Source organism: Dromiciops gliroides, chromosome 4 (assembly GCF_019393635.1).
Source record: "Dromiciops gliroides isolate mDroGli1 chromosome 4, mDroGli1.pri, whole genome shotgun sequence".
In the NCBI taxonomy this organism is placed as follows: Eukaryota; Metazoa; Chordata; class Mammalia; order Microbiotheria; family Microbiotheriidae; genus Dromiciops; species Dromiciops gliroides.
This window is the reverse complement of record NC_057864.1, coordinates 436,561,558-436,572,619: the sequence shown is the minus strand read 5'-3', so window position 1 is coordinate 436,572,619 and position 11,062 is coordinate 436,561,558. Positions and strand designations below refer to the sequence as shown.

The 11,062-nt window shown below is 45.7% G+C and overlaps 1 protein-coding gene across 1 annotated transcript; it reads left to right on the top strand.

Moving 5' to 3' along the window:
• The first annotated feature begins 1,213 nt into the window (after positions 1-1,213).
• Positions 1,214-5,923, top strand: LOC122726218 (glutathione S-transferase Mu 3-like). The gene is made up of 8 exons (XM_043963814.1): positions 1,214-1,369; positions 2,182-2,257; positions 3,140-3,204; positions 3,370-3,451; positions 3,541-3,641; positions 4,720-4,815; positions 4,896-5,006; positions 5,501-5,923. Exons 1-8 carry the CDS (start codon positions 1,223-1,225, stop codon positions 5,594-5,596), a joined length of 774 nt encoding a protein of 257 aa, XP_043819749.1. The 5' UTR covers positions 1,214-1,222; the 3' UTR covers positions 5,597-5,923.
• The last annotated feature ends 5,139 nt before the right edge of the window (positions 5,924-11,062 follow it).

The window sequence follows — 11,062 nt, the reverse complement described above, 5'->3', positions numbered from 1 at the left end:
GAAAGGGGGAGACCTGACTTTAAGTGTCAACAACTCAGACTCTGGACAAATCACTTAACTTTTTCAGCCCCGGGGTCCTCATCTGTAAAATAGGAATAAATACTAACTTAAAGGATGGTTGTAAGGAGGAAATGAGATAATAATATAAAGGACTTGGTAGACCTTAAAGCTCTCTATAAATGCCAGCAATTTATCATTAACTGCCCAGGAGCTCCACTGTATCCTTATGTTTGCAAAAGTATTTGAAGGGGTCATCCAGCACAGAGCTTGGATCCCCATCTGGCAAACCTATTTGAGTCTCTGCATAAGAATCCTTCAGGGAGACATGGCTCCCGCGTGGTCATCTCCATTGTGTCTCCACTCCCCATCCCCATCCCCCACTCATCTAGCCAATGTGATTTTCCTGGACCTGGCTCTGATCCTATCACTTCCCTACTCGGTACATTCCAGTGATTCCTTACAACCTGGAGGTATCAGATGTAAAGTCCTTTGTTGGGTTTTCAAAGCCCTTCCTAAGCTGGTCCCTAGTTACCCTTACAGTCTTTTTACACCTTCTTCCTCCCCTGGAACGCCAAGATCCAGCTACTTCGGCCCTGGGGCTGTTCCTCCCACACCACGATGGAACTCCCCATTCCTGGATTGTTCACTGTGTCCCCGAGTTCCTGAAATGCTCATTCCCTTGACCTTGGCCTCAAGGCCTCCTTCAAGATTCAGGTCAAACCTCATCCCTGCTGGAGGGTCCCTGCTACCGCCCTCGCTCCGAGATGACCTCCCATGGACACTTCATATACACCCTTCTATGTTAATAGTCGCTTACACGTTCGAAGGGACTTTTGCCCCACTTTTTTTTTTTTTAATATCCTCGGCCCTTAGTACAGTGCCCGGTACAGAGACAACACTTGATATATGCATGTGCACTGACCCACTGATTTCTCCCTCCCAGCTCAGGACCCTAAGACTGAACCTGTGTGAAGGGTTCGATATCTTTGCCCAGGGACCAACTTTCTCCCAAGGAGGTAGGATTGGAGGCTCAAGTTCAAGGTGGTACAAACATCTGTACCGAGGCACCCCGCGGCACAAGTTCTGAGCACCGCGAAGGAAACTCGGGGTCTCCTAAGGCTCCCAGCGGCTCCATGACTTGGGCAGCTTCTAGCCCGTCCACGGCCCCGCCCACAAGCTCCGGACTCGGTATTAGCTTAGACCTTGGGGCGGAAGGCTGGGGATGGAGAAGGGGAGGAGCCTAGATCTGCCCCCCCTCCCATTGGGCCTGCTGGGGATAAATGCTCCGCGTTCCTCTGGAGATCAGAGCTTCGTCATACTCCCTGTTGACAACATGGCTATGATTCTGGGCTACTGGGACATCCGTGGAGTGAGTGCTCTCCCAAACCAGGGGGGTGGAGGGGACGAGAGTATCGGGGACGGGGAAGCAAGAGGTCTGGGCTTAACCAAGGCCGCCCCAGGGCCCCCAACTGAGCCCGGGCCTCTTTTGTCTGGGGGGAAGAGGGGACTGGAGAAGGGTGCGCGGGTGTGCTGCTGAGCCCCCTCCCCCAAACTGCTCTCCAGATCTCCCCCCTTTGAGTGATGGAGGGGGTTAGAGAGGACTTCCCCGGCCCTCTCCTGCAGAAGACAGTTTCAGGGTTGGGGGCGGGGAATTGGATTGGGGAGTGTCTGAGGAGTTGGGAGCACCGCACACGGCCTCTCTCCCCAAGTCAATTTCCACCCTCCCTGGCCCCTTTGGGATCCTTGGGCTTGCCTTGGAGGGGCGCCTTCCTGCATAGGTCCACCTGCCTTGCAAGTGAAATTAATTTCCACTCCGACCCTCGCTCCCTCCCTGTTAACCACCAGCACTTCCGAGCCCCAATTTGCTACCCTTCCCTTTACACAGGCTTTTACTGCACTTTCAGTAGCTTAAAAGCACCCTGAGACTTTTGGGGCTCGTTCTTTATCCGATGGTCTTTGGCTCAGCTTGTGTTCCTGTGGAGGGAGGAGAGAATGCAGATGCCGCAGCATGGGGGAGTCAGATCTTTTGCTATACACATAAATGTTAGGGCCCCAAAAAATTCTTCCTCAGAGTAGGGGAAAATGAGTTGCCTATTGAGGGGTACGGTTGTGCCAAAGAGGAAACTGGACCATTAAGGGGGAGTCTTGATTCTCTACTCCTGCTGTCTGTCCTCTCTTCAGCTGGCCCATGCCATCCGACTACTCCTGGAGTACACAGATTCTAATTACGAGGAGAAGCTATACCAATGTGGGGAAGGTAAGTTACAGGAGAAGGGAGCTCTCAATGAAAGGGGCCAGCCTCTGCCAGGCCCTGCCTACCTCTTGCCTGCACTGTAGTTAGCAAGGACCTCTGGGACAGGAAAAAAGGCTCAGGTACATCAATGAATTGATATTGGCAAAGATGCCCAAGTTAAGAATGGCTCTTTGCAAGACAGGGCTGGTCTGTGATGCCCACCAAGATGGCAGGATCAAAGTCTGGGTCTAGGGATTTACAGCCTCTGCCTTTGTCCAGATGCCTTGGGCCCAGCGGAAGCTTCTCAAGTGGAATCTCGGTGAGGATGAGTAAGTTACAGGGCAGGGTCTCAATTTCCTTCTTTTTGACTCCAGTACTGAGGCTGAAACCTTAAGGAGAAATACCATTGCAGGGATGATAAGGGTTCCCCTAGAGCACTGGTGATGATTGTATGTGTGTACATGGGGGTGGGAGAGGGGGCTGGCCGGGTATACAAACTCATGACTGGGCCCCACTGGTCCTCTGCCAACATTGGTGTGCCCACTGTGAGGTCTGCCCCTTCCAGTACCAAAGCTATGATCCTGCCCTCTACTCTAGTATAGAACTCAGTCCTGCCTTTATGGGCAACAGGGAGAAGTTTGGGTGGTGGGGAGCCATATAAGTGACTTGGGGCTACTAATTCCCTAGACCGAGATGGGCTAGCCCAGCTGTGCCAGATTATTATCCCTTTTGTCCCAAGATACCCATCAAGCAGAGCAGGCTGGGTATATGGAACCCTGGGTTTCTCTGTCATCTCTCAGCCTTTAACAGACCCACAGAGCCCCATTGCCTTCCCATGTGGGGTCTTGGGGAGAAAGGGGCAGAATGTTTGGGGCGTCTAGGGTTACTGCTTCTTCTTCCCCACAGCTCCTGACTATGACCGCAGCCAGTGGCTGGATGTCAAGTTCAAGCTGGGCCTGGACTTCCCTAATGTAGGTGTCTGCATCAGGGGAGCTGCCTCCAAACTCTTCTTGACTTTTTTTGCCTTGGCTGGGGTGGGGTTTGGTGGGGCCGGGTAGAGATTCAGGGCACTGGAGCAGAGGTGCCAGGGACCATCACTGACTGACCTACTGACTGACCTGTCTCTCTTCTTCCAGCTGCCATACCTGATTGATGGGGAACGGAAAATCACCCAGAGCAATGCCATCTTGCGCTACATTGCCAGAAAGCACAACATGTGTAAGTGGGGGCACAGGGGCAGAAAAGGAAGTCCCAAGGTCTCCAGGGCTGGGATGATGAGGGTACATTCTCCTCCTACCCACCTGCAGGTGGTGAGACTGAGGAAGAGAAGATTCGTGTGGATTTGCTGGAGAACCAGGTCATGGACATCCGTATGCAGCTGGTTAGAGTCAACTACAGCCCAGATTTTGTAAGTTTCTCCTACATAGACTGGGAGGGGGGAAAGACTAGTGATGAAGAAAGCAAGAAGGGTCTGTGGGTCCTGAAGGCTTCCTTCTTCTTGGATTTATCCCCCTGATCCCTGTGTTTTGGGGACTTTCAAACCTGAAGGCTTAACCCAGCAGGTGTGACTCTTTGGTGTTTTGATGGTAAATCACTCTGAAGTAGCTCTGAGATTTCCTGGCCCACACTCAAACTTCAGCTCCCTCATCATCCTGGAGAGAGAATAGCTTCGGGGGAGAAGGTGACTCAGGGATGGGAATAGGGGGTTATCTGACCTTGGTATTAACTAATTTTCCTTGTCCAAAGTCTTTGCTCCTAAAAGGAAACAAGCACACAATATAGGAGGTAGGGGGTGGGGGTAGATGAGATGGGGAGATATATGGATTTTTAGTGCTCTAAATAACCAGAAAGAAATTATTTGGGGTTTTTTTTTTGGTTTGGGGGTTTTTGTGAGGCAATTGGGGTTAAGTGACTTGCCCAGGGTCACACACCTAATAATTGTCAAGTGTCAGAGGCTGGATTTGAACTCAGGTCCTCCTGACTCCAGGTCTGGTGCTCTATCCACTGTGCCACCTACCTGCCCCAGGAATGGTTTAAAAAGAAGAAAGCTGGGAAAGCCTTATAAGTTACAAGGCATCTTTAAAGTTTGGTTGAAATTCAGGCTTTTTTGCAGTTGTCCCCTTTGTCTTTCCAGACCCTTTTCCTGGAGGTCCCAGTGCTTTTAGCCAGTGGGCATCCTTCCCTTCCACCAACCCACTTTCCCCTCTGCCATCCAGGTTAGTTTTCTGACTCATCTAGACTAAGCAGGTCTTCTTCTGAGAACCAACTTCCTCCCATCTCATCATCATCTCAGCAGCCTGTCTGCTTGACATCACTTCCTTCCACTAGGCAGCTCGCTGTCTTTTTTCCTTTAAAACCAGCACCTTCCAGGTGGCCATTCTATCATAGGAGGCACAAGGAAAAGCTCATGGTCCTAGTGGCTGAGAGTAGATGCTGAGGAAAAAGCAATGTGGGGAGGATCCTGACTGTTTATTCCTCTGATCCAGGAGAAACTGAAACCTGGGTACCTGGAGCAGCTCCCAGGGCAGCTGAAGCTCTTCTCCCAGTTCCTGGGAAAGCGGACATGGTTTGCAGGGGATAAGGTAGGAGCCAGGGAAGGAGGGAGGGACCTTATTCCCTAGAACCTTCTGCCCCTTCAATCTATGGCATTTTCCCACCTTAGATCACTTTTGTGGACTTCCTCGTGTATGATGTCCTAGACCAGAACCAATTGTTTGAGCCCAAGTGCCTGGATGAATTCCCAAATCTGAAGGATTTCATTGCACGCTTTGAGGTAAAGATCCAGTTTTCCCTTCCTTCTATGTCAGGCTCCCTCTCTTTATTCAGCCTGGGACCCTGAGGCCAGAGGGGAGCCAGCCCCTGTCTTCCACTGCCAATAGTTATCCCTGTCCCCTGAGGGCAACCTGTGTATAAGGTTCCCTTTCTCTAAACCAGAATTCTTTCTATAGCCTCCCGGTATTCTGCATGAGATGGGGGAGGCTAGTTACTCTGGGGGCATTTTGAAATTGAGCTGGTAAGGGTGTATTCTAGTCACTTATTTATTTGAGAGATGAGGTACAGTGAAGGACAGAGCTGATATGACTTGGAGGCTGAATATTTGAGCTTAACCTTTGAGCCTCAGTCTTATCTGTAAAATGGAAATAATACTTGCACTGCCTACTCTGAAAAGCTCTGTCTCAATGGGAGGTATGTATTACTGTGGTGAGGGAGGATGCCCCCTAACACTTAGGGTCTGGACTCATTTTTTTCCCTCTTGTTCCACCCAAGGCCCTGGAGAAGATTGCAGCCTACATGCGTTCTGACAAATTCTACAAGCAGCCCATCAATAACAAGATGGCAAAATGGGGAAACAAAAAGGCTTAGCTGTGCCAAGACCCAACAGGAGAGGGGCTTCCTACTGGCCCTTCTCTGCTCTGAGTGGCCTGGTCTGCTTGACAGGGCTCCCTGGTCCTGCCTTTGCTGCTTCTGAGACACACTTGTGTCTCCCTCCAGCCTGCTCCCCACTTTTCTGGAGATGGGTCTGGGGGAGGTGTGGTCACTGAGGCAGGGGATGGGCCTGAGGATGGAGAAGACAGGTAGATACCAATGGGGCTAGAAAAAGGGCCTCCCTCCTTCCCTGACCTCCCTTATCCCTTCCTGCAATCTTGTGAACCTGCTCTGGAAATTAAAAATAAACATGAATTTGTGTGAGCTCTGTGTCCATCTCCGTGTTTGTGGTGAGAGGCACCAAGGGATGGAGAGATGAAGAGGGATTGGGACTGTAGCAGTTAAACTGGGCACTCAGCAAGAGAACTTTGGGTAGGACTTCTACCCAGTGGTAGCACCTGCTGGCCTTTCCTGGTGTCAGTCAATACACATTTATTAAATTTCTACTACTACCAGGCATTATGCTAAACACTGGAGATTAAAAAAAAAAGTCAAAAGACAATCCTTGGGGCCGCTGAGTGGTGCAATAGATAAAGCACCAGCCCTGATTTCAGTAGGATCTGAGTTCAAATCTGACCTCAGACATTTCACACTTACTGGTTGTGTGACCCCGGACAAGTCACTTGACCCTCATTGCCAGGCCCAGGGAAAAAAAGGCAAAAGACCATCTGTTCCCTCAAGGAGCTTACAATCTAATGGGGGAGACAACAAGCAAAATATGTACAAACAAGCTATATATACACAGGAGAAATAGGAAACAAAAGAGGGAAGGGAACCCTCTACAGTCTCACTGCCTTGGTCCTCTAGCTCTCCCTGCTGAGATCCACTGGGGCTTGGGCAGCCCCAGGAACAGCCCCGAGGGGAAAGAGCCCAGAGGTCTGCAGTGCCCCCTGCCCTGGCTCTTGCCCTCCCCATTGTCCTGAGAGCTGGGATATGCCTTTGTCCTGGGGAAAGCAATGCAAACCTGCTTTAGCCTAGGACCCTGCTGGAGGGTTGGTGGGCAACAGAATCTGAAGTCTAGAGTAAAACAACATGAGTTCAAATTCTAGGTCTGCCACATAAGAACCAGGTAACCTCTGACACACATCATTTAATGACTGGCCTGAGTTCATGAATGGCTTGCATTGGTTGTCCTCTAAGTCAAAGCTTCTTGGTTTCTCATAAAGTCACTAGCTTCCATTTGTTCAATCCTAGTTCCCAAAGACATCCTACCATAGCTGATTCCATGGCTCCAGGCCTGGGTGTACTTTGTTTTTCCAGTGCAGCCTGCCTGGAGCAGTATCTGTGTTGGTGCCATCATAAGGCTAGACTCCACTCCCAGCCCAGCTTCCCCTCTGCCAAACTTCTAAGTTGTCTAGCTGGAAAATAATCTCAGCCCTTTTTGTGGGTTCTGCTGCTCCAGTAAGGGAAAGGTTCTTAAATTGTGGGTAGTGACCTCATATAGGGAAGAGTACCTGAATGTGAGGTTTGTGAAAAATTTGACAGTAAATGCTTCATTTGTATACCTTTTTTTTTTTCTTTGCGGTGCAATGAGGCTTAAGTGACTTGTCCAGGGTCAATCAGCTAGTAATTGTCAAGTGTCTGAGGCAAATTTAAACTCAGGTCCTCCTGAATCCAGGGCCAGTGCTTTATCCACTGCACCACCAAGCTGCCCCTGTATACCTTTTTTATATACCTATATACTGTTAAAGCTAAAATTCTAGCTAGTCTGTCTAAAATATCTAATGAGTGGTCACCAATAAATTTTAAGCTTTAGCAAGAGTTAGACTTTTAAGCATTTATTAAGGAGAATAAGAATTTGGTAAAGAAAGAAAGGCCTACATTCATCTATCTATTAAAGGGAGGGCACATTTCTAGCTCCGCTCTCCGCCAAAGTCCCCAGGAAAAGGCCCAGTCAGAGCGCCTGGCTCCCCTTCCTCCCCACCACCAGCAAACGTCACTTCCTGACACCAAAGAAAAGACACATGGTCTTGCCCTCAAAGACCTTCCTTTCATGGCGGAGCTTTTCTACAGTAAGTCTCCAGCAGGTGGTGTCATTCCAATCGTTACAGTCCCCACTTTGTCTCTTCAAGAAACGGGGTGTTTCCTTGATGAAACAGTCAAAAATAACAGAATATAATAGCCTATGCTAACTAACAATATGTTAATAACAATATGGAAAAGGGAGAGAAGAAAGTTTTGTCCAGAGGGACGGTTTTTTGTCCTCATGAGATGGTGCTTTGACATTGGTCTTGCAAAGGGAGGGCCTCTCCAGAGAGTACATGTAACAGATGGTGTATATTATAACAGAAAGAGAAAGTAGAAAACAACAACAATAACAACAACAAAACTGTTCATTTAAAGTCTCTGAAAGTCTTTTCTCAGATGTCCTCTAGGTGTAGTCGTGGAATGGAAGTCTTTTCAGGGGTTGGTGTGTGGATGCTGGTAATCAGACAGGAAAATTTCCTACAAAATTGAGCTTAACACAACTTTAAAATAGCTTTGTCAATAATCAGATCAAGCAATGAGAGTTCTCAAAAACATGTCTAAGCAAATTCAGAATCTTAGTTGTTACACATGAAACATAATAAAACAAAAATTGAAACATTCTTTAAAATTAATATTACTATAGTCCTCCCTTATGGAAGGTAAATTGAGAAGACAATTGCTGCGATATTAATTTTTTAAAAATAATTTTTATCTTTGTTTCATCACTTTTTGCATCATCTGCCTAATTATCCTCATGTCATTATGAGAAATTTAAAAATCTAATATAATTGATAACAGATATCAAGGCCAAATTCAACACCATATTTATCATGACACCTGAGATAATTATGGGGGTTACCATAAAAGAACAGAGAAATGATGGGATATGAGCATTCCCACACTTGAGCAATATATACTGTCCACGCAGTATGCCAGGCTTAAAATAGGATGGAATATATGTCCGTGCCACCGAACATATTGGAGGAAACTGAGTCAAACTTAATCAGATGCATGGGATTGAGATGTCCATGGCATCAGGCATATAGGAGGGGGCATAGAAGCCAGGTGAAGAATGAGATGGGTGGGATCAAAACTTCCAGCCATCTGTACAGTATCGTGGGGAAAAATAAAATAAAATATTAAATCAAGAGAATCCAGCCTCAACATTTGTCAAAAGCCATTCCCTCGGCCATACCTTGCCTTCATGCATGTCTCCCCTCATGTGACAGTTCAGTGTCTGCTCTTGCATGTATTCCTCTTGTGATTGGATGGCATCTTGGCCAACTGGCATCTGATAACTCAGAATAAAGGCAATTAATGTCTTAAATGATAAATTCCCATAATCCAAGTCTCATATGGATTTTAAAATCAAGGATAATAAATGATTGCAAAAAATGTGAATACATCTTGGCTCATAATATAATATATAATTATGCAACAATTTCAAATAATACCCCTTTTTTTACTAAGTGTACAATTACTTTTGTGAAAAATCGAAACATTTAAATACAAGTTAAAGCACAACACAATCTCAAAGAAAACTCTTTTTTTTAAAAAGAAAACTTTTACAAATGTTCCCCTCTTTTTTATTTTTTTTGGAATATGCTTATCAAAAATAATACTAGAATCAATTTACACTTGCCATGGCAACCAATTTGCCAGGGAAATGCTTTAAAGAGTTTGATCAAATAATCAGTTGAGAGAAAAAAATAGCAAAAACAAACAACTCAGAATATGGGAGCACAATACTCCTAGAATTAACATTGTATTATGAAATCCAAACTATCTTGCAATGTTTCAAAATTAGATAGATGAATGAATAGAAGAAAATACACATGGAACAATAAAAGACAATGAAATTCAAACTAGGGAAATCTAAATGAATATGAACTTAATATTAATGAGTATTATAAAATATAAATTTGATCACATGACTATAAAAAGCTATTACAAATATTCTCCTTGTTTTAAAAACTAAGTATAAAACACAGTCTCAAAAGCATGAAAATCTCTATGAAAATAAACCCATACCATTAATTTCAAAATGTAGATGTAATAGCATAGAAATCCTATGTAACCTCTGAACTGACAATTAATCCTCTGAGTGAATTTAGAACACTTTTGATTCCAATTTCTAAAATCCCCAATACTCATATCAATACCTTGCTGATTACTTCTACATTTCTGTAAAATATGTACCCTTCCATGGCAAAAGAAGCAGAGTCTTGAACTATGATTGTCATTCTTATTCAGCTTAAGTTTTTCTTCTTTAACCCCTCTATATTGTCTGTCAGTCCATTCATAATGCAAATGCTTTAGAAGGTTACTAATTAAAGACAAAAGCAGATTAGCAAAATTATGAACAAAACAAGCATATCTGGAACTTAAAGGGTTTTCTAAGGTTGTCTCAGAAGCATAGCCAGCCTGGGGAATGGCTGAGCCTGAAGCTGCAAATGCAGGTAGAGAAAGCTGAGCATGTGCATCATCAGATCTCTGGACTTCCCGGGCAGGGGAAGCAATGGGCTTGACCACGGGAGGAGTAGAAGGTGGGGTCTGGAGAGGAGGGGAGGGACCAGGGCAATTTGAATCAGATTTGATTTGGAACTCAGGCCTGGGTTCCCCTCCCCCCAGTGTTTCTAGAGGTTGGGTCGTTGCCTCCAGGCATGCAAAATTAGAGAATCTCTTAGCATTAGAATTTGAAAAAAATGGTGGAGGCTGAAGTTTCCCTGAAAAAGCATGGCTGGGAGAGGGGGAGATATTCCCTTATGTGAGCACCTTGCTGGCTCTTCTAACAAAAATAAAAATAGAAAATCCACAAAAACAAAGCATTAACATGATCTTATCTCCCATTTGTCTGGTTAAACAGACTAAAATAAAAAATAGGGTAATTAGGGAGTTTAAAAGGTGCATTTGAAAAAATTTAAAGAGAAAACACCCGGCAATTCAGCAGTACTTTGGATTTAAAGGGACAGGGTAGGGGAAATTTCTTACCCAACCAGAACATCAGAAGAGTGAGGTTCAGCTTTCCTCTTCATGGTCAGCCATCTGTTAAAGCTAAAATTCTAGCTAGTCTGTCTAAAATATCTAATGAGTGGTTGCCAATAAATTATAAGCTTTAGCAAAAGTCAGACTTTTAAGCATTTATTAAGGAGAATAAGATTTTGGTAAAGAGAGAAAGAAAGGCCTACATTCATCTATCTATTAAAGGGAGAGCACGTTTCTAGCTCCGCTCTCCACCAGAGTCCCCAGGAAAAGGCCCAGTCAGAGCGCCCGGCTCCCCTTCCTCCCCCCACCAGCAAATGTCACTTCCTGACCAAAGAAAAGATGCATGGTCTTGCCCTCAAAGACCTTCCTTTCATGGCAGAGCTTTTCTACAGTAAGTCTCCAGCAGGTGGTGTCATTCCAATCATTACATTACTCAGGGTGCAGTGAAAA

Coding starts and splice junctions, on each gene's coding strand:
- LOC122726218 (XM_043963814.1), top strand. CDS start 1,223: ATGGAGAAGGGGAGGAGCCTAGATCTGCCCCCCCTCCCATTGGGCCTG. Junction 1,370..2,181: donor GCTACTGGGACATCCGTGGA/GTGAGTGCTCTC, acceptor TCCTCTCTTCAG/CTGGCCCATGCCATCCGACT. Junction 5,007..5,500: donor ATTTCATTGCACGCTTTGAG/GTAAAGATCCAG, acceptor GTTCCACCCAAG/GCCCTGGAGAAGATTGCAGC.